At 48.7% G+C, this 24,029-nt stretch overlaps 1 protein-coding gene across 1 annotated transcript in view; it reads right to left on the minus strand.

Annotated features, from left to right (window-relative positions):
- The window catches only part of LOC119450313 (uncharacterized), a 33,737-nt gene extending 26,300 nt beyond the window's left edge, over positions 1–7,437 (minus strand). Inside the window, exons 1-2 of the mRNA XM_037713737.2 lie at positions 6,960–7,437; positions 464–1,939 (exon numbers count right to left, since the gene is read on the minus strand). Coding sequence (XP_037569665.1) covers positions 464–1,939; positions 6,960–7,191 — 1,708 coding nt within the window. The 5' untranslated portion in view covers positions 7,192–7,437. The remainder of the gene's footprint in view (positions 1–463; positions 1,940–6,959) is intronic.
- Between the last annotated feature and the right edge of the window lie 16,592 nt (positions 7,438–24,029).

Here is a 24,029-nt window from a genome sequence, read left to right on the forward strand (position 1 = left end):
ACACATTCTTAATCTTTTTTTTTTCTTTTTTGGAGCAAGGACACCCACAGGGCTCCTTGTAGGTTTTTACTGACAGAAATTATCCAATTTCTTCAAAATCTTTTGCCTGAGAAGTCCCCTTACAGTGCGCACAGACAGCGCCAAGAGCTTATTACGTTCTTAAAGATGCGGCTTCAGAAGCCCAAACGAACTTATAGTATTTATTACGCAGCATGTAGCGTGTAGCGTGTAAGGTAAGCGTAGTCGAGGACGCAAGAAAACTAGGTGGCGTGATGAAATGAGGAAATTTGCAGGTGGAAATTGGAATCCGCTAGTGCAAGACAGGGGTGATTCGAAATGGCAGGGAGAGGCCTTCGTCCTGCAGTGGACATAAAGAGATGATGATGATGATGATGATGATGATGATGATGATGATGATGATGATGATGATGATGATGATGATGATGATGTAGCGTTCACATACCTGTCCTTATCCAATACTTCATCTGATCATTCAGCGCTTCCGGCGACGGCTCCGAACCGTTGTCTGGATGGCCGAATGAGTTGAACACCGAGGTTGGACTGACGACAGTATCTGCAGGGCTGCGACTCCAACCCGGCAGAGTCGTTGACGGCGGCACAAACCACTTAGACACTGAAGTTAGAAACCAATCCGTCTTTCTCGTAGCGGGAGGGCTCGTAGTAAACCACAACAGTGTCGGCCTGTTGGATTCTGCACTACTGTGCCAACTCCCTAAGGGCGTCCTTTCGCGACCCTTCTCTGAAGTCCACAGAGCAGACGGGCTGGATAAATATGACGCCTCTGTCTTTCCTGTTGGTAGCATTTCCGTAGTGGCAGCACTGGAGGAGTGTGATCCCGTCCCAATATCGAAAGTCTTTTCAATCGGCAGTAATTCAGGGGTGAAGGGTAATAACGTTTCTGGTCCTAATAATGAGGACGTTGTCAAGGTTGACGAATATAATGGACTCGTCGATGTTGGCACAGTGCTCAGCGGAAGCGAGTGCCTGGAAGACTCGATGGCCGGAAGAGTAGTCGCATTAGCATTGTTCACAGAGCTGACGCCATGCCGAGACAGCTGAACCGCAGAGTAATTTAGTGCAGACACGTTTTTCTGATTTTCAGTGGAAATAGAAATCTCAGTGGTTGACGGAAACGAGGTTTGCTGGAACAAAGACTTGGTGCTGTGAACAAGTTCGGAATCATCTCCTGAGTACGAGCTACTGGTTACGCTCACATCTTCAATGTCTACCAATGAAACACTTTCTATATCTGCCAGTGACTCGTCTAAGAGAGGACTAGAGCTTACAGAAAGCAAGTGCGTCAGGGGGCTGGGTGACAGAGACGTCAAACTGTGAGGTGTTGGTGTGAATGCACTTGTGCTATCTACAGGAAACGACGACGTTATCAACAGAGCCCCGTCAGAGAAGCCTTCTTCTGAGAAGACTGAAAATTGAGATGTGAGCTTTTCAGGCTCTGACGAAAACATGTCCATGTAGTCACTATGAAATGATGGTGTCATAAATTCAGGCTCCGGCGTAACATCGTCGGCTGTCGCCTCAGGTGAAGCCACAGAAGGTCCCGGATATACCACCGAAGTTCTCGACAGACCCCAGCTCTCAATAAAGTCCGAATCTGAAGATGCCAGAGAAGGTTCGGTGCTATCACTAAGCTCTACGTAATCTGCTGCCGTTGTAGATGCCAATACAGGAGATGGTTGTCCGGGTTCTATGGTAACGGTAGGTGGAACCACACTGAAGTCACTCGTCTGGCTGTTGTAGCTATTTTCTCCATCTCCGGAACCCTCCAGAAAAGTTTGGGCGAAGCGTTCTGAATCAGTGGTCCACGCCTGAACTGTATCCTCTGCCGTGAGCCTTGAACTGATGGGATTCCTTCGAATCCACGATCCTCCGTCTAGGGCTTCGTCTTTCCTGAGTGCATCTGTAACAGCAGTAGCAAGGTCACAGAAAATTATGCAAGAACAAAATAACGAAAATATTATATGCTACAAGGGCTCACAAAATACAGGGCTGCCTGTTTTAGAATTTTAAAGTACTACCATAAAAACGTCACAGCATATTAACACAATAACATTGATGCTCTCTTAACATAATTAATGAGCGCTCACAACAAGCACATCACTAAAGGGGGTGGACACAAGACAAGCACCTACTCTCCCCCCCCCCTTTTTTTCATTAGTAATGGGTTTCTTGTTAACGTTCATTATGTCAAGTATGCGCCTACTAGGCCCTCAGTAAGTCATTTTAAATGATGGTGTCTTGTTTTTCTGCGTATGTCCAATGGTTGCTACACTATGGTGCACTATGCTGCACCAACTATGCCTAAATGTTATTCTTGCTGGCATGTTTACTCGAGAAAAATAAGCTCGATACAAACTGCGTGAAGAGCGTTCATAACAATTTGATCTTTTTTTCTTTTTCAGAAAGCAGCACACAGACATTTGCAATCACAACAAAATGAACATTTGGATCTTCTGTATCTTCTGCAATGCTTCCTCAATATCCATTTTCACCTGTGAAACAGGCAGAAAGTTATAGAAAGCGTTTAATGATACTGACACCAGCTGGTGATATGCACCTTTTTAAGCCATTTTATAGCAAGGGAATATCAAAGCGTCGGTCTCTGCGGCATTCTAAACGTCAAGTAGTCAGCACAGATTGTTCTTTTCTCTAGGAACCCAAATCGTTTTGTCTATTGTTCGCATTTCGGCAACATTTCTGACGAAGTAACTGTTGTATGTTTCGCTTACCGAGGATAAACTAGCACAGCGGAAAAGAAAAGCGCTTCATACGTAATGTACAAAAATTGCATGCAAGTTACAACCCTTACATAAGCCTAAGTTAAAGTGAAAAAGCGCGCCACAATGTACTAGATTTTAGCAAATTGGCAAATGCTCAAGTTCTGTATCGTAAAGAAACTGGGCGTGTACCGTAACTTCGACAGTGTAGCTTTCACCTGGTGGGCAACAAATGAAAAACGAAACTCCGATCTCCTTACTATGTGCAAGCCTGCAGCCTTTAAGTCTCCTATTTTCTGACGGTCCCGCGCGTCTGTTTAAAGCGACAAAAAGCACTCCGCTATCGCTACGCACACAGGATGAGAATAATTTTCGGATTGCTAGGACTGAAAAATCTCCGATGCTTATGCAAAAACGCCTATGTACCATGCATTTGGCGCCCGTTAAAGAACGCCTAGGTGGTCAAAATTAATCCGGAGCCCCCCACTGCGGCATGCCTCATAATAATATCGTGGTGTTGGCAAGTAAAACGCGAAAATTAATTTTAATTTGCGACCTCACCTGCCGCGGTAGTTTAGCAGCTATGGCGTTGAGCTGCTGAGCTCGAAGTCACGGGATCGATCGCCGGCCGCATTCCGATGAGTGCGAAATGTAAAAACGCACGTGTACGTAGATTTAAGTGCACTTATAGGAAGCCCAGGTATTCAGAAAGTAATCACGAGTCTGTCACTACTGCGTCCCCCAGAATGAGGCACGTGATAGTGGCAGACTCCTGATTACTTGATTCTTAATTCTGGGATTTAGTAGTGGAAGCCTTAATTCCTAATTCTGGATTTTATGTTCATGTTCACTGAAGATAAAACCCGAGTTAAATGGTTTTAATTTAATTTTTGCGGCCTCGTCATGCAGCCTGCTACTGATTAGGGCACCGCGTAGGCCCCTCACACACACTGCACACACACTGCACCAATCAGTCGGAGGTGGCGTAATATAGGCCATAAAATAGCTTCTTCGCTGTTCGCCTGGTCGCAAAACATTTGATGGGCAGGTGTACGTCGTTTTCGACGCTCTTAAGTTCCACACTGCGAACGTTGCCCGGTTTCCGTCTCATATATTTCGCCTCTTCCTGCTAATAGGTGGCGCACACTGTCCAGCGGCGTTTGCGCTGTCCACCGGGCGTGTTGCCATCGGTCTTTTACAGATGCAGTAAGAACATCTTAACGGTTGCGCCGCCCACATTAAGCTCAAGCGCATCTTGTAATTTGCTGCGTTGGGGGTAAAATTAAGGGCAGAAATGATTATGTGGAGCGATGTTACTATACTTCTGCACGACGTGCTTATATTAGCTATGATGGTTTGGTTAGAACTTTTGGGTCGTCATGTGTACAGATAACATAAACGAAGTCCATCGTTACAAAATTTCAGGCAGCCGCCATATCGTTGGTGGTGGCGGCTGAACTCACACTACTATTCGTTTATAAATATATCGTAGTCATGACTCACCGGCAGTGAATCCTAGCCAATCCTCAAGAACCCATTGGAGGGTTGAATCTATTCAACTCTTTTATTCGTTTCAAGGCCATACGTTTCCTCACCCATGCGACCTATGAGATGCGTCAGTTAACTCGTCTAAGCTGTCAGTGACTAAGCGTATCGTTCACGAAAGCCTGTTCCTTTTTCATACCTCCAATAGCGGACAGCCCCACTTGCTATGTCTGTAGGGCAGACAACCACCTACATTCTTCGATAGTTCCTTCGCTTTAGTGCACAAAAAAAGCTCCTTCGACTGTACTAGACAGGATCAACAACCCTAGGCTTCTCGAGCACAGAATGCTGAAACGCGGGTCCCAACCCCAATGTTCACGCATCGTTTTGACAGCGTTGCAAAGGTATGTATACTGACTGATATTGGTATAGCTGGCAGGTTTATGACGATTTGTGCGCAATTTGTACGTGATTCATGACTAAGCATATTTTTAATTTGTTGTTTTATTTTCTCGTTTTTTTTTTTCTATGCGTTTTCATTAACTAGTCTTTGCGCAACCTGCTGGCTTCTGAAACAATGTTTTCAAATAATGGTTCATCAAAGGCTTCCGTATGAAGTACCTCAGCTGTGCTACCGAAATAAGCGCCTCGAGAAGTTGGGTCGCTAATGAGTCAATGGGCAGCGTGGCGTTGTGTGCCTCTGACAGGCGTCGCTATCGGAAGAGAGCGAAAGCGGAAGCGAGCGCCGCGCCATGATTGCGTGCTCGGGGGTCATTCACGCAATGACCGACCGGACATGTCATGCGCGTTGCGTGCTACTTGTCCGGGTGCACGTATACCTTTTGCTTCATGGGCAGCGTTCGCTTTTCACTTCCTTTGTCTCTCTCGCTTTCTGTTTGATTTGACACTGCTTATTCAGCTGCTCGATCAAACTACATACTCCTCATTTTGAGCGGCGACAATGTTGTTCGACATCTGCGCATTACTCCCTACTCGCTCCTTTGCAGAGGTAGGATCAGGCGTTTAAAGTGCGGGGTGTCATCGTGGACGGCTCAGAAATGTTTGTGTACTCTATACTGTTGGCGTATAGAGAGACACGTGACGAGGAATACACTCTTATATGTCTTATATGACGCCGGTAAGGACATTGAACACACAGTTCGGTTGGGGAAGATTCCGGCAAGGCATTTGCAAGACTAGAACCACCTGTGTATCAAAATTCACGGCAACGACAATGGCTACGATAAGTGAGTGAGCTAGAGCACTGCACGGGCTCGGGCTTACTCGAAAGCCCGGGCCCGGCCCGGCCCGGGCCGGGCTGGGTAGAACAGTTTTTTCTCGGGCTCGGGCCGGGCTCGGGCACGGCGTGTGCTTTTTGACCCGGGCCCGGGCCGGGCTCGGGTTTTTTGACGCAGGCCCGGACCGGGCTCGAGCTTTCTGGTGGTGTGCATGTAACGTGCAGCGAGTTATTCTCGGGCGTCTCAACTATGAAAAACATTATTTTTAGGTCTCGGGCCGGGTTCGGGCCGGTTTCGAGTCGGGCTCGGGCCGGGCTCGGGACTAAGGTAAAGGGGTGGCGGGCCGGGCCGGGCGGGTAACGTAGATTATTTTCCGGGTCTCGCCATAAAAGTTTTGATCGGGCTCGGGCGGGCCACCCAACGTAAAAACGGGCCCGGGCCGGGCCCGGGCTGAAATAAGCGGCCCGTGCAGTGCTCTAGAGTGAGCTAATAATGGCATCGTATAACTGATAACATTTTACGTACCAAGGATAAGCAGTGGGCTATGAAGGGCGTCGTATCCTAGGACTCGGGATAAATTTGGACCCTCTGAGGTTCCTTGGTAAGAAGCTAAATCTGCGTGCATGAGTCCTTTTTTTTTCTTTTTTTTTTCTTTTTGCCACTTTTTGGGAATGTAATAGCAATATAATGTATATTGTCTACACTGCACAGAATGAGAAAGGCCTAAAAGCAATGGCGCTTCAGAATACTCTGAATATTTTGGAAGCCGCACAAGTATTCACATGTTTAAATAAGAGGTCTGAATTTTTGTTAGAGCAGTTAAGCTTGAATCTGGCTGTGACCGCTGTTATCACATGCATAACAAGATGGAAGCAAGAATGTTCGGCGCGAGACATTTGGGGCACCCGATAAGGTTGTATGCAAACAAATCCACATATAGCAACGTGACGTTACAAAACGTTACAAAAATGGTTTGAATCAATCGCCACTCATTATCATGCCGTGTATGAGTCGCAACAATGAATACACAATTGCTCATGGGGTAAAGCGCGCAACAAGATGTCCCTCTTTCTTGCGACTACCTATAATAACCAGCACAGGTGCTATTACTTGTTTGGCGTAACTTGTGGGGTCCGTACTCAAGCAGCCTGTAACTCTTCAGCTGGCGAAAATAGATGATAAAGCAATTACAGTGATCCTAAATTAGGGTCTGTCCAAAGTTGTGCACTGGTGAGAATATAGACGCAGTAGATCGTTGTCTGCCGCTCTTTACATTAACAGTTTGAAGCCAGAAAAGGAGGTGACCAATACGTGAAACCGATTCAACAAAAAAAAAAAAGAAAAGAAATACAAGGTGCCGAAATAATCTCCCATACTACGGAGTCCTGCCAAATGGATCAGAACACTCAGAATCATTCAGTGCACCGCACAGAATTGACATGCGAAAGGCAACCGTCAATACAGACGCTTCCCAACGTACCTGCAATGTAGAATGCTCCGAACAGTAACACCGACACCATCAACGCCTTGGCGGCACCGCGAAGAGTCGGGCACCGCATGGCGTCCATATCGGACGCAGCAGGGATCGGCGTAGAAGACCAGGCTGGGGCACACTTTCGGGTCGTGGCCGGTGACAGCGGAGGCCGCCAAGCTGAAGAGCGCTGTGCGCGGGTCCCCCGATTGTGCTGAGCGCTACGCACCCGGACGTTCATTGCGGCTCTGAATGCGCTTCCCGGGAAAAAACCGCAAAGCCCGCCGCGCCGTCAAAGGCACGGAGCTGGCCAGCGGTCACCCGTGGTTGTCCGCTGCTGTCGCACCGCTGCTCGCCGCCGGCGTCTCCTCCCACTGCCAGCGAATGCACGATGTCGCCGGCCCCTGAGCTGTGTTTGTATACAGTTATCAAAACTATTCGGCGTGTGCCAACTCCACCAATTGTTAGCGGCGTCCACTCTATAAGTAACACTGAGGTTGTTGAGCTGTCCATGCCTTCTTGGCATGCGTAGCGTATCATCCGCCGCTTTATCAGAAGGTAATTGACCCCAATAATGATATGATGGACCGCGCGTTGTCATCCCGCCTCGTAAAAGAGTGAAGAAAAAAAACATATCGGCAAATAAGCACTGAGAACTGTAGCTCTAAGGAAAATCATGCAAGGCACAATAAAAAATGACAGGATATTATCGACCGGGTAGTCTCGTGGCCTAGAATGTAAGGAAGTTGCGGGTAACCGATCAGTCAAAGTGGAGAAAAAGTTTAATAATTACAAAAATTACATTCTGGGTTTTTACGCACCAAAACTATGATATAATTTTCAGGACTCCGGTTCAATTTTGAGCACCTGGGGTTCTTTAACGTACACCTAATGTACGGTAAAAAAGACAATATTATCAAAGACTGATACACCTTGCAAAATCACATCCCAGCTCTCTGAAGAGAAAGTACAGAACGCCCAAGTGTATAGTGTGCAGATCAACTATGAGATCGAAATTGCAGGCTTTCTGCTAATGTCATCATCGGCAATGAGCTGGCATGCACCGGTGTTGAACAGAATACGACATCAAGTCACCGTGACCCATCTTACACCCAAGAACACGTTTATGACATTTCAACGTACGCTACAATATAGGAAACAATAATATTCAGCAAGGTGCTCTACTTGAGTTCATTCGCGATGACAGGTATATAATTACAAAGGGAAATCCTAATTTTCACATCCACGGAAAAAGAAACACTAACCTGCGTGATGGCATGGCTTTCTTATGCACTACACCATGTTTCGAGGTAACGTCGTAACCGAAAAGTCCGTGTACTACCCCGACACCCCGCTGTAGCTTGATGGAAATGATACAATTGCGTGACGCTTGGTCTACCAGGCTGTCAGGACGCTTAGCGTTTCGGGTGACATCGTAGTCGGCCTGCTAACTGAGGTGATTAAAGCGCCAAGAATGCGCTCGTAGCGTTTGCCCAGCGAGCGCTATCGAGCGTACCACGGGTCCGCGTCTCTGTTATGAGGCATGCGGGTGCCATGGCAACGGGCCGCGCGATCGGCCCACCGCTAGGGCATCCGTTGCTTGAAGCCGCGAATTTCGCGGCTCGTCCGCATTGAGCTTCCTACAAAAATTACTAGAGGGAACTCAGGGTCTACGATAGTTTCGCTACAATAAGAGTGATGGTTAGAAGCCTGCGGATGGTTAGAAGCTACGTGCTGATGTGTTTACAGATCCTCGTGACGTTTTTACGCTTGTCTTTCTAGCTACGTTTAAGTTAGGTTAGGTTAGGGTTTAGATCCGCCAAATGTTGTGTCTCTTCTAGTGGCAGTGGTCAGCTAGCTCGCTAACTCCTCTTTGGGATAGCGTTTATATGTACGAACTAGATAATAATAATAATAATAATAATAATAATAATAATAATAATAATAATAATAATAATAATAATAATAATAATAATAATAATAATAATCTAAATTTACGAACGTTTACGAGAGTTAAATTTACACACCAAGGCAATTAGTCGCCGCTCACATGCGTAATCATTGCAAACTGTTGTATTTACATAGTACTATAAATTACAATGTGTCCAAAATGATCAACTGCGAAAGTCACAGAGCTGCTTGAACACAAAAATAGACGAAGTTTAGGCAAATGCATATGCACTGCCCCTCATCTCAATATCCCTACTGGCAGATTCCGTATGAGACCCGAGCCAAATTTCCCTCTATAGTATTTTTTTTTCTTTTTCGCGGGAAAATTCGTGCTCGTCCGTAACCGTTGGGTTCGCTTTGTTTCCGCGCCCGACGAGACAAGGACGCCGCGAACTTCCGCAAGTGCATCCTGTGCTTTGTTTTGCGCACGTTCAAAGCTGTGCATTGTAGGTCGGGTTTGGTGGATCATTCGTTAGTCGGTTGACGCTACTTTTTTTTTTTTTGCAAGCTTCTTCCGGAATATTATGTAAATTTTCCTAGAAGTCCCCGTCCGCGTGTTATTCCGGCCAGAAGATCGAGAAGTGCCGAGGCCAGATGTACACAGCTTCGATTTTCCTTGTTTTCATTCCAATGCGGGCAAGCTATATCTTGGTGTACCATGTATTGCATGATGCGTTTGCATTAAAAGGAAACTGAAGTGGTTTTGGAACTGGAAGACTTGCGGGTGTTTTGAAAAGTTGTCACCTTATTATTCATCTCTTGAAATTATTTTCTCGGTTGTTTGTGCCGTAGCGCATAAATCAACTATTTAATTTTCGTCGTAGTACCGCCCACCGAGGAGAGTGGAAAAAATTGGTGCAGAAACTCGTGATACTCGTCAGATAGGGCGTAAACATTCTTTACAGTCGCTCATCTTGCACACGTACATCTCTGACTACCCAAGCGTGTCTGGTCGTATGATGGCAATGCATGCTAAATAATTATTCCCTAAATAATTAGGCTTATTTATTCGTATGATGGTGACGTTTGTTTAATAAGCGAATTAATAAATCAGGCTTATTAAGCGCATGATGGCAACATTAGCTTAATTAATGAATTAATTTATTATTGGCATATTAGGTTCAATTATTTGAAGTCCCCTAATTACTCGTCATAAGTTAATATACTTAACATAAATTATATTAATCACCTCACTACTCTTAATTATTCGTCATTATGCTTAAGTAACGTCATCGTAAATAATCTCTATTAGGCTTTCCTCCCTTCCATTAGTCTTAGATTAATTAAGATGAATTATTTAAGCCTCAATAAGTCTCTTATTTAGGCTTAAATAATTTCATCCTAATTATACTTATTGGTCTTTTAATAACCTTAATTACTCTCAATACCTCCTCAGTACTCACTATATATAATCGTAATCATAAATCTTAGAAGTCATACGTAGTCATAAGCCATTTTCATATTACCCCTATAGGACCCCATGCATATACCTATGGAGCGCATCGCATAGACAAACGGACGGACGGACGGACGGACAGACGGACAGATTTCCGAGGGAAGTAGCCCTAGGATGCTTACGCATTAAAACGAGCCTATAAGAAAGCCACCGTAAGCGGCGTTAATACATGGGTCACGTGAGCCTTCCGCCCAGCTTTCTGGCTTGGGAGCAGGCGGTTGTGCAGATTTTTCGGACTTTCCGTGCCGATATTTCGCAAGAAAAATAGATGTTCTTCAAGAGCGAGCGTGTTCTTCATAAAGTGGACGCTGCTGATGTCATAGCATGCAAGACCATGATGAATACGTTTTGCGCGGTGTTCGGCTGTACGATTACCGATGGTCGCGGTGGGATAGTTTGCAATGAAAATAATCTGAATGGTTACTTTGCCGCTATAGTGAAAAAGGGAGAATTTCATCCCTGTTTATAATCCTTATTCCTCGTGTGCTACTCCATCTGTCAACCACCTCTTTTAATTTTGGAAGCCTTAATTAAAGCAGTCATTCGCTTGTTCGAAACACTTCCTCGACAGCTATTGCCATCAAACCGTATCGCTCATGCGTATAAAAATTAGCAAGACTGAAACTTAGTGTTAAAATGGAGCCAGTAGCAGCTGACAGAGAAGTCTACGTTCACCTTGCAGATTCATTGCACATTTGATCGCAGTAATCTTACTGTAGCACAAAGTTGCCGTTTACAATTACCACAACAGCCATCTGGCAGTATACGCGTATACCTTTGCGCTCCCGCCCTAAATGCTAGCGGAATGCAGAATGTCGAGTAGCTAAACGTTGCAGGTGTCTGCAAGCAAATTGTTTAAAGCATAGCAGAACTGTTAGCGGCCCGGTAAAAGCTTTGCACGTCCTAGCTTTAAGGTTCGAATGCACTGACAGAAAGCTTGTTTCAACGGCATGCCTTTGGCTCGGAAGCGCGGGTATACGAACGAGCCATTTGGCAGTGCACCGGCGAGCACGGTAATTGCTGTTCTCGTTCGTGCTGGCGATTTTCAACATTATTTTTCACTTGGTAAGAATGACACAGTTCTTGTACCACTTTATTCTAGTAGTCTAGAAGTTGTTAGTAAGCAGGAAAGCAAGTATTATGATGTTCACGGAGTCGCCGATCGGGCAGACGGGCCCGTCGAGCGGGCTGGCCACGGTTGACTGTTGGCAAGGTATCGAACTCGAACTGAACCGAAAACTTGAAAAAAGAAAAAAAAAGAACAATATTTTGAAGCAAACTGCAGGCGAACCGCAAAGTTAAGACTATTTCTGCGCACATGTATGAGCATCGCGAATTGTTGCGTTTGTAACGCAATACGTTGTGGGAAATGGTCAATTTGCGTAGTCTCAAAGCCACTTGAAGCCAGAAGGACGAGGTTTAAGCAAATCCATGTACTGAAAATTACTACAGTATACTGGCTGCACTGTCATACTTGTAGGACTGAAGCTCCTGTATAGAAACTTAAGAGTTGCTATGCTGGCCTCGCGGATCGCACTTGACGGGATCAAAGCGTCCGCTATCCAGCTAGATAACGGGTCGAACGAAGTTGAATATTTAAAACAAACTTTAATAACATTGGGAAGGTCAAAAAGCAAGTTAAAAACACACAAAACGTTCAGTTTTTAGCCCCGTAAAAAAGTGGTCCTGTCTCTAGGGCTGGTGGGGCGAGTCTGGCGGTCCCGCGCTTCTCGAACCGCGGTTTCCGTCCCCGTTGTCGTCCCCCAGGCCCGGGAAACACCACCCGACACCTCGCAGCGTCGTCACTGGGTCAGTTCCAGGAACCGCACGAAGGGAGCGGCTCCTTTGTCTCGCGCACAGCTCCGAGTCCGCGGGGGGTCAGTGAAAGAGAAAGCAATAAAAAAGAAGGGAGGCTGGCTTCCCTCTTGTAAGTTCGGCCGTGCGTTCGCGATGCGCACAGAACACTCCCCGTCTGGTGTCTGCGTTGTTAGACACCACCAGTATATCACGGTGACAGCAAACGCACAACTTCTGTCGTTGGCCGGAAGAATGTCTTTACAACCCCGTTTCTGGCTGTCTTCACCTCGACCTTGCGTACCCTTCCATCTGCACTGGGCAAGCTTCGTGTAATCACTCCGACGGGCCAGTCGTTGCGGGTTGCTTCTTTATCTTTGAGCAGAACGATGTCGCCTTCTTTGAGGTCGGGCTTTGCTGCTTGCCATTTTCGGCGTGATTGCAAAGTAGTGATATACGTTGCGCGCCAGCGCTTCCAGAACTCGTCGGCCAGGTTTTGCACTTGACGCCAATGCCGTTTGTAGAGGTTAGTTGTGTCTAATTGCCCAGTTGTTATAGATGCGTTTCCGTGTTTTTGGGTTAGAAGTGTCGCCGGAGTTAGGATGGTGGGATCTTCGGGGTCAGACGAAGTGGGAGTTATGGGCCTGGCATTAATGATGGCCGCAACTTCTGCCAAAAACGTTGCAAGAATGTCATGCGTGAGCCGTTGATGACGTGACTGCATGAGCATTGAGTCAAGAATGCGGCGTGCAATGCCGATCATCCGCTCCCACGCACCGCCCATGTGGGACGCGTGCGGTGGATTGAATATCCATTTGCAGCCGTTTCCGGCGAGGAACTTGCCGATTTGTGAGCGATGAATGCCCTCAGCGCTGATCCCAAGTTCTCTGCACGCTCCTATAAAATTGGTCCCGCAATCAGAGCGTATTAGCTTGATGGGTCCTCGCACTGATAAGAACCTTCGCAAGGCATTAATGAAACTTGACGTGTCCAGTGATTCAATCAGCTCAACGTGTACTGCGCGAATGCTTAAGCAAGTGAACATAACTGCCCAGCGCTTGCTGTTTGCAACACCACCTCTCGTTCGGCGAGAGGCAACCATCCAGGGACCGAAAACGTCAATTCCAACATTCGTGAAAGGAGGATCTGTGCTGATTCTGTCTGCCGGAAGGTCAGCCATCTTCTGGCTGTGAAAGCGCCCTCGCAGCTTCTTGCATGAAATGCATGCCTCCAACACGGATGAGATGCACCTTTTACCTCCGACGATCCAATAACCAGCCGCTCGTACGGCTCCTTCCGTGAAGTGCCGGCCCTGGTGTTGCACGCATTCATGGTGGTGGCGCACGAGAAGCGTCGTGACATGGTGCCGACCCGGCATTAAGAGAGGGTGTTTCTCATCGTCCGGAAGATCGCCTCTGTTCAAACGGCCGCCGACGCGAATCAAGCCGTTGGCGTCTAAAAATGGGTCAAGCCTTCGAAGCGAGCTTGTCTTGTGGACTGGTTCTCCTCTCTGGATACAGCGTATCTCCTCAAAAAATGCGTCTTGCTGTACTGCGCGAATGATGACGAGTCTGGCTTTAGAGAGCGCCTCAACGGGAGCTATCTCTTCTTGTGACGTGCTCTTTGCGCGTCGGACAACCCCGATCAGATTTCCCACAGCACGAGCGAGAGATTTCCAGCTTGAGAACTTAAGAAAGCGTTCGGCTCCTAGTCGTTGTCTTTTGTTAACCTCAGTCGCGAGAGTGCGGACTTCAGGTCGTATTTCTCTGTCTTCATCAGGATTTAGGAGAGTGAAGCCTGACGACGGTGCTTCCTCTTCTCGTTGTGAGAGAAATTCAGGACCAGACAGCCAGTTCGTGCTCTCAAGCTGTGCCGCAGCAATCGCTCTAGTGGCGTGGTCTGCTGGATTTTGTTCGGTGTGAACATATTTCCATTGTTCAGGCTGCGTGCTGCTACGTATGCGCTGTACTCGGTTGGCCACATACACGTAGAATCTTCTTGTTTCGTTGTGTATGTAACCCAAGACCACTTTGCTGTCCGTGTAGAACGTGACCGAGTTCGGCTGGAAGTCCAACTCCCGTAGTATGGAATCGGCCATTTCCACAGCAAGCACCGCTGCACACAACTCAAGCCTTGGGATAGTGTGCTCTGGTTGTGGAGCGAGCTTGGCCTTTCCCATGACAAATCCGACGTGTCTGTTTCCTTGCTTGTCGGTCACGCGTAGGTATGCCACCGCTGCGACGGCCCTTGTGGACGCGTCTGAAAATACGTGTATGTCCCTACTTTCGGCTTCAAGCGTCGAGACTGGCGCATATGTTCTTCGCACGTGAAGATGATGCAGTGCCTGGAGAGAGTTCTTCCACTCGTCCCAGATCTGCTTCTTTTCGTCCGAAAGTGGTGTGTCCCAGTCATAACCCTTCGTCACGAGATCACGGAGGAGGAACTTGCCTTGGACCGTTATTGGAGCCACAAAACCTAGTGGGTCATAAAGGCTGTTGACGGTCGACAACACTCCTCGACGCGTATATGGCCTGTCTTGAAGAGGAGCCCTGAAGACGAAGCTGTCGTTTCCTATGTCCCACAGTAGCCCGAGACTTCTCTGCGTAAGCGACATGTCTTTGGCAAAGTCGAGGTTCTTGAGTCCCTGGGCGTGGTCTTCTGGAGAAAATGCATTCAGCACATTCTGCCTATTCGAAGCTATTTTGTGCAGCCTTATATTAGCTGTTGCAAGCATTTTCTGCGTTCTTTGCAGCAGACTAATGGCGTCTTCTTCTCTTGGGAGAGACTTCAGCGCATCATCGACGTAGAAGTCTCTTTCAACGAACTTTCTGGCATCTTCACCAAATTGTGGGGCAGCTTGTTGGGCAGTTCGTCGAAGGCCATACGTAGAAACAGCTGGTGATGGGCTGTTGCCGAAAACGTGAACCTTCATTCGACACTCTATAATTTCTCTAGAGATATCGTTGCCCTTAAACCAGAGGAACCTCAGGTAGTTTTGATGGTCCTCGCGAACCATGAAACTGTAGAACATCTGCTGGACGTCTGCTGTAACCGCCACTGGTTCTTGCCGGAAGCGTATCAAGATCCCGACGAGGTTGTTTGTCAGGTCAGGGCCGGTCAGGAGAACGCTGTTCAGAGATACCCCTTCATGCTGAGCGCTAGAGTCGAATACGACTCGGATTTGATCAGGCTTCTGGGGGTGGTGAACGCCGAATATGGGTAGATACCAGCATTCTTCGTCCGCGTGAAGTGGTGGAGCTTCCTCTGCGTGACCCTTGATGAAGAGCTCGTTCATGAAGCTGACGAAACGTTCCCTTGTCTCTGGGTTTTTTCGCAAGGTACGTCGTAGCGAGAGCAGACGAGACAGAGCTTGTTCTCTGTTGTTCGGAAGCCGACTTCGCGGTGTGCGAAAGGGGAGAGGGGCAACCCAATTGTTCAACTTGTCTTGGGTGAATTCACTATTCATCATTTTGAGGAATGTCTTGTCTTCTATGGAGAAAGCACGCTGGTTGTCTTCTTCAGTCGTTTTGAAAAGATTCGGAGCTAAAGTGTCATCCAATGTTGCCAAATGTAAATCTTTTGGGACCCTATCCGCAGCGTAGAGAATCGGTGCTTCCTTTACAAAGAAATGCCTCGAGCATGGCTCGAATAGAGATGGTCGTCCGTTGTCCAGTACATGGGTCTTGAACACATTGACGCTGCTTGTTTTCCGCGTGCGACCGACGCAAACATCGCCGACAATGACCCAACCGAGGTCGAGCTTCTGAGCATACGGAGCGTCGGGGGGTCCGTTAATTACTTTGCGAACCTTGTGCGCTCTCAGGATGTCTCGGCCAAGGAGGAGCAGTATTCCAGCCTCATCAAGAGGTGGTATCTGAGTTGCTACAGCCCTCAAGTGCGGGTAGTGCCGTGCAGCGTCAGGTGTTGGAATTTCACCTCTGTTTTCAGGGATTTCCTCGCACTCGAGGAGAGGCGGAAGAGGAAACTTGATTTCGCCTGACACGCTCTGCACGAAGAAGCCTTGAGCAATTCTTCCAACCACTTCAGTGCTGCCGGAGCAAGTGCGTAGCGTGTACTGCGTAGGGGTCCCCTTCACCTGGAACTCGTTGAGAAGTTCAGGCCTAACCAACGAGCGATTACTCTGATCGTCAAGGATCGCGTAGGCTCTGAGTGTCTTCTGAGGCTGAGTTTCATGGGTCACCTCTACGAGGCAGATTTTAGCGCAAGACCTAGTGTCGTTTCCAGCGTTTGCCACTTCGGTACGCCTAGATGTGACTCGTCTTTCTGAGTTGTCTGCGGTACTCTCCTCAGACGCACTGCCCTTTGACGGCTCTGAGCTTGGCGATGCTGGGTGAAGCGGTGTGGCATGGTCACCACTGTCGCATATGCGGCACATCACAACTGCCTGACATTGCCACTGCATGTGGTTCTTAGATGAGCAGCATCGTAGGCAAATCCCTTGCTTCTTTAGGAAAGATAGCCGCTCTTCCAGGTTTTGTTGCGGAATGCGCGACACCTTTCCAAAGGGTGAGGTTTTTTGTGATGTGGGCACCACCGTTCTAAGTCCTTAGATTCCACCAGCTGCTCGTTAGTAGTGGCATCTTGATTAATCTTTGCAGAAGCAGGATCCACGTCTGTTTTTCTCGCTGACACAGATGATCTTTGCCGCGTGGTCTTCGGAACATTGCCTTCCTTTCTTGGATTGAATTCAGACGAGGCATTTTGTGGGTGTAAGATGAAACTTGGGTCGTTCCTCATGCTGGCCTGATCTCTGACAAATTTGCAGAAGACCGAAAAGGGTGGAAATGCAGTGTTGTGTTCTTTCTTATATTTCGACCCTGCTGACATCCAATTCTCTTGAAGTCCAGATGGCAACTTCGAGACAATTTTGTTTACCCCTCTTGAAGTATCCAAATAGCTAAGACCGGCTAGATACGGATCAGTTTTCGCAGCCTCGAGTTCTAGTAGAAGGTCACCAAGCTCTTGGAGTCTGGTATTATCCCGGTAAGCTATTTTCGGGAAGTCTTCCAGCCGCTTAAGCAACGCATCCTCAATTGCCTCAGGGCGCCCAAATGTGTCGTCTAGCCGTTTCCACACGACGTTCAAGCCCGTTGAAAAGTCATCGACGTGCACTGATTTCAACCTCCGAGCCTGATGTGACGATTCAGGACCAAGCCATTTGATGAGAAGGTCGAGCTCTTCCTGGGCAGAAAGACCTAGATCTCTGACGACGCCTTTGAACGATGACTTCCAAGCGCGAAAGTTCTCAGGTCGATCATCAAACTTGGTAAGACCGCTTGAAACAAGGTCCTTGCGGCACAGGAATTTAAGAACATCGGCTAGCTCTAAGCTTGAGCTGTTGTGTGTCGGCGCATACACAGGCGGCTGCGGATCAACTTGTAAATCCATAGGACGACTCGTAGCTCCAGCATGCTTTGAACTTGGGTTGTTAGGGGCAGCATTATAGTCAAGTGGCCGTTTATCAGCTCGCAGGCTCATCGAATCATTCGCAGCTGTGGTGGCCCCCGACGACGTGTGAGCATTGTTTACGTGGCCGCTAGAGTTGGAAACATCCACCTCAGGAAACACAAGCGCAGCGTCGCGTAGAGCTTCCTGTTCATTGATAAAGCTCCTAGTTAGCTGCGTTCGGTCTACAGAAGGGAGCGTGCGCACGCGCTCCCCGCCATCCTGCTCCGCGGCTTCCTCGAGCGCATTTGCCTGTGCGTCTGCAGCTGCCGCTTCTTTTTCATGCTGCAAAATATCCAATTCAGCCTCAATTCTTGCCTTCTCAATGCGCATCGCGGCCTCTCTGCGACCAAACTCTGCTCTGGCCCGGACGGCTTCTGCTTGCGCGCGTGCCTGTACGGCGGCTAGGCTGATTGTTGACGAGCCCGATCGTCGTGACCTCGAAGAAGCGCTTGAGTAGGCCGATTGAGAGTGCTGCGACGTTGTCTCTTGTAAGCGGTCGCGTTCTCGTTCTGTAGCCTCATGCAACTTGTCTCTTACAGTCACATCACGATCTGCGTCGATTGCCTTCTGAAGCTCTAATTCCTGCCGGGATTCAGATGTGTTCGTTTTGGCGAGGAAGGTAGCGTATCTGGCGGTGACGTGCTCGTAGCGCTCATAGCTTGCACGAAGCTGCGTTGACGCGCTGTTAATGTCTTCGTCTTTCGCACATGACAACTTGGTAATAGCGGTCTCCACGTTCTTCCATGCAGCGTCTACTCTCTGACAGTGTTCTTCGCGGCTCGTTTCATGCGCTTCTTTGCCTTTCATGGAAAGCGCAGTTGCTCTTTGTGATCTAATGTTTGCCGTAGAAGCTTCATGCTCTGCTGTTATATCTTGAGAGGTTTTAGGCGTCAGCTTGTCCTGATCCATATTGGCGTGCGTGCTTCACGACGTATCTCACTCAAAGCGGACGTATGAAGTGAAGACTGCTAAGCTGCGCGATGAAATTTGAAACGAGCCCACCTTGTCGTTGCCCTGTGTGCCGTCAGCAGCTCAACACCTTGGCGATGCCGTGTCCTTGCAGTAGGCGGATGTCATGGCCAAACCGGAGGTCTTGCCGTGCGACGTATCCCACTGTGGTGGACGTTGAGTTGGGCGCCGATGGCGGTCGACTTCACTTTTTTACTATGCTGGCCTCGCGGATCGCACTTGACGGGATCAAAGCGTCCGCTATCCAGCTAGATAACGGGTCGAACGAAGTTGAATATTTAAAACAAACTTTAATAACATTGGGAAGGTCAAAAAGCAAGTTAAAAACACACAAAACGTTCAGTTTTTAGCCCCGTAAAAAAGTGGTCCTGTCTCTAGGGCTGGTGGGGCGAGTCTGGCGGTCCCGCGCTTCTCGAACCGCGGTTTCCGTCCCCGTTGTCGTCCCCCAGGCCCGGGAAACACCACCCGACACCTCGCAGCGTCGTCACTGGGTCAGTTCCAGGAACCGCACGAAGGGAGCGGCTCCTTTGTCTCGCGCACAGCTCCGAGTCCGCGGGGGGTCAGTGAAAGAGAAAACAATAAAAAAGAAGGGAGGCTGGCTTCCCTCTTGTAAGTTCGGCCGTGCGTTCGCGATGCGCACAGAACAGTTGCCTTTGGTAGCATATACAGTAACTCTATAGAAACTAGCGCATCTGGTAATTCTTTACAGGGAACTCTATGGATATACGTGACAGCCTACTGCTGTCGCACTGACTGAGTGCGGAAACGAAAAAATCGCCTAAGTCTGCTGATTTTCAATGAGTACAGACAACTTTAGACCTGTGTGTTACGAGCGTAACGTTATCAGGGAGAGCCAACGCTCAAATTGCAAGCCACCTTTTTTCAACAACGGTTAATGCGCAGTGTCGCGCGCGCCCCGCTTCAAATTTATCCGACCTCGGGCTTTCTAAATAACGTTACGGCACGTGACACGTGCCCTGAAAGTTATCCATAAGTAGGCCACCAGTATCAACTGTTCATGTAAATAACGTCCAGTCAACCTGTCTCATCAGAGATCGCCCCACGCCGTTCTGGTGAAGAACAATACTCATTCATCGGAACAGTACGTACTACACAAGCATAAATGTTTCTTTTGCTCTCAAAGATTATAGCGAGGTGCGGTCACATCCTCCGCGAGGAGATAGTGGATGGTGGTACAGGCCAATACGCAGATCGAGTTACGTGTGTCTTCCACAAGCCCCGAGCACGTGTATCGCCTTTTGTCGGGTTCGTTCTTCACTAGCGAAGCCAGCACGGCTCGCGCAAAGGGATTCGCGCAGGCGCTCTTTTCACTTACGAAAAAGGGGAATTCCCGCGTTTGAAATCTGACGCATTCGCTGAAATCTGACGAATATGACCTATTCATATATACTCTTGGCCTTACCATTGCCACACCAGCATTGAGCATTACACAACACAAGAAACTGAAAACTAGGCGAGTTCTGGGTTTCCTTAACATGCAACTAAATCTAAGTACACGGGTGTTTTCGCATACCGTCCCCATCGAAATGCGGCCGCCGTGGCCGGGATTCGATCCCGCGACCTCGTGGGATCTCAACACCATAGACACTAAGCAACCACGGCGGGTGTAGGCGAGTTAGAACCTTTCATACTTTGGGTTGCGCCTTAAACACACGAACAAAGAAAAAGGCTACGCGAGTGGTCCTTTCTTTCGTCCGTGTGTTTCATATGCGCAACACAAAGCATGATCATGAATAGTTACACAACACTTGGCCGTATTTTCGAAGATCGGCCGCTTGCCCTTCGCTGTGCCCGCTTACTTTGCCCACCACGAACCGGCCCATCCGAACGGCTGAGCACCGAGCTCCGACGGAATGCCTCGTTAGAATTACGTTCCCGTGCATGTGCCGAAGAAGACTTGGCGCGAGCGCGAGAGCGGGAACGAGAGCGCAGCGTAGAAAGCAAAGCAACATCGCGCCTTCCGCCCATACCGTGTTTATCGGTGCGGTCAGTTCTGACAAGCGACAGGTTCGATGACTGATGATAATGGCACACCACTGACTGGGCAAACTTCCGGGTGCTTGCGGTCACCGGCGGCGTCGTTTCTTCATTGCCGCTTTCTTTTATTGGCAGCTCTGGGGCAGAGCGGGCGGGCGAGAGGAGAAGGGGACGGAAGAGCAGAGGTGTGAGATCACAATCTACACGCACGCACAAGCACATACATCGCCCCTCTATACCCGGGCCAGCCGCAATGCCAATGAGAAAGGATGGCTGGTAGAACAAAGGGGGAAGGTGACCGGGAGGCCGGCTGTTGCGCGGTCTCGTAGGTAACGCGATCCTCCGGGCCCGAATTATCTGGCCCGCTCTGTGGCTGTCAGATGAGTGGAGGGCCGCCACCGAAAGGCGCCCCGAGCGTAACCAGCAAGGCGTTCCACCTTTCGTTTACCTCATTCTTGGTCGTTTGCCTTCGTTGCCTTCTTTGTTTCTCTTGAGCTTTTTCCTATATGTGTCAGGGAAGTATCGCAGTTATTGTGCGAGCACTCTTTCATTCGCGCCAACGTTCTTTGTTGGGATAGTATTCGATGTGAGGTAATAAAACTTCGAATGTAAGAAAGCTTCGAACGACAACGATTTCGTATTTTTTGCGACAGCACTTCTGCCTCGTCTTCCGCTCCTGCTCGAAAGGAAACACATGTAACCCGGCCCTGCCAGTAAGTGGCACTAGCAGGCACAGGGGTAAAGCCAGGGACAGGGGTGGGGGGTGGAGGGAGGGGGGGCACACACAGGGCACGTGCCTTTTTGAAGTTTCCGTGTACCAGTACACCTGGCATAAAACCACGTATACGACAATCCCAAACTTTGCTCTTTTGTTCAACTGCGTGCCACCCGCCCCCCCCCCCCCCCCCTCCCGACAAGAAATTTGTGTGACCGCACAGCCACATGGCACTTTCTACGACCAGTTGGCAAACACTATTAAAATATCTGCATGAACCGTAAAGATTATAAAAAGACAATCCGAGAAATGCAAGACACGCCCGTGTACCATGGGTACAAGGGTGCGCGTTAAAGATCCCCAGGTGTTGGAAATTGATCAGGAGTCCCCAACTATGGCGTGCCTCGTCGTTTTGGTCCGAAATGCCCCAGAATTTAATTTAAAGCTCCCTAATGTTGCCCCCCACCGCCGGTATTCAAACACGACGTCTAGTTTCCAGCCCCAGAACACCATAGCCTTTGTACACCACTCCTCCACTTCCCTGATGCGGCGCGGAGGTCGTGGCTACAGGATACCAACATGACGGCCAGCACTCCTGTTCTGACACCGCTGAAGGAGACTGAAATTATTCTCGCTCTTCCGGCGCGCGCTATCCGAAAGGGCGCCGCGGGAAGACCCCGCGCGTCTCAAGAATGCAGCGCGCGTGCGTATCGCGACACCATCCGAGGTGCGCATCGGGTTGCCATCGAATTCCACGCTACGCATCAGGAAAAGGGCCGCGCGACCGAGTGGCAAGAACAATGCGGGACGCGAAGGCGCCCGCTCAGAAATGTTCGATTGTAATTGACGGTTTCCGACAGCGCGGCCTTCTTGGTGGAGCTGCACGCGCCGCTCCTTCTTCTTCCCGGAGTCCTTGGGCCCGGTCAGCAGAAAACGGGGGTTGGGCGCTGCCTTCACCTCTGCGGTCAGGCGCCGTCTTCCTCGTACAATTTCATAGGCATCCGTCAGACCTCTTTCCTCATCGCACGGGGCCTGATCCAGTTAGGTACGTCTGAACCACTTTGACTCCCGCTTGATTTTGCTTTCCTTTTTTCGTTGTTCTTTTTCATTCCTTTCTAACTTCGTCACTCTCTTTCTTTTGTTTTCTCTTCTTCTTTCTTTCTCTTTTATTTCCTTCTTTTTTTTTGCTGTTTTGAGGAAGAGGGGGAAGGGGGGAGAGGGAGAGAGTAAGTTATCGATAGCTGCCTGGCCAGAACTAATATAGCATCGAACAAGCAACACGCAATTGTAACCATTGCGTGTTGCTTATTCGATGAGCTGAGGGTGAGGAACCTGATGGTTGATGATTCTCCTCTCTGTACAGAGAGAGAGAGATAGCACTCCTGGAGAGGTTTGCCTGATGGAATGTTATATGCTACTCCTACATGCCTGTATACTTGTCCAGATGGTTATGGTGAGAAAAGAAATTATATGCGCAGTGCACGACAGATGCACAACATACACAAAACGCACCACTACACTAAACAAACTAAAGTATCTTTGAGACCAGTCCCACTGAGGAAGTGTAAATGTGACTTCGTCGTACGATATGCACAGGCAGCGCAAGTCCGTAGGCCAAAAAGGTGTCATAAGCGCAAGGGATGACAGCCAAAATACAGCCTTCAAATACGTTCCTGTTTGTACTCTTCGGGTGATTAGACGCTATGACAAGACATTTCGTAGTATTGATGTTTACATAATTCTGCTGCCGTGGCCGTGGTCATTCCGCAAAGCATTTTTCAAGATGTTTTCTTGATGTTTTAACACGAAAGTGTTTTATGCCGGGGTCCACCAAGACTTCACTGACGTATTTCCGTCACGGAAATACGTCATACGGAAATACGGAATGACGTTCTTACAATGTACACGAACATAATACAAAGAAAGAAACCAGAAGAAAAAGTTCCACAAACATGCAAAATTTGGAAATCGAACCCACGACCTCTCGGTCCGCGACGATAGATCGCCGAGCGTTTAACCCATTGCGCCACAAACGCATTTGCAGAGAGCTACACAGACGCGCCTTATATATCTAACACTCCTCCGTGTACCCGCGCTCTTGCTCGGGGCGGTGCCGCCGCCTACGAGCAGAAAAGAGAAGTACTGCATTATGACACTAACGCGCACCGACAGTGAACGCTTCGGTGGTCTCAGCACTACGACGCCTCGATGCCAGCATTCGAAGGGACGCTGGCATCAAGAAGCACTACCAACGCCACCTAGGTGGCGTTCACCGTACTCAGCACAGCGGAGCGTGGCCTCCGCAATTAGCTCTGAAAATGTTTCTGAAGTTGATCGCGGAGGCTGCAATTACGACGCGCTGTACGCGCTGATTTGACTCGGTGACGATTCAGTTACGTGCTTTGTCTTGCGCGTTGTATTAGTGTGTCAGTTACGTGCTTCGTCTTTCGCGTTGTGCTAGCGTGTGCAGCGTAGTGCAGCTTCCATATGCACGACGGTTGCTCATGGTCATCGACGTTGGTAGTCGTGATGGAGGAGACGTGCCACCAGGCGTCAGCGTGGGTGCATCAACGCCTAAGGGCGCTTTAGCCACAAAACACCAATAGACATTATATATCAATGTGCAATAAACATTACACTACTTCTGGGAAGACACGTTTCACTTTCGTGTTCTATACCGATTCCTATATAAGAGGGATCAACCACATTTTTGTTACATTTGTGCGGA

This window comes from Dermacentor silvarum, chromosome 4, assembly GCF_013339745.2.
Source record: "Dermacentor silvarum isolate Dsil-2018 chromosome 4, BIME_Dsil_1.4, whole genome shotgun sequence".
NCBI lineage: Eukaryota > Metazoa > Arthropoda > Arachnida > Ixodida > Ixodidae > Dermacentor > Dermacentor silvarum.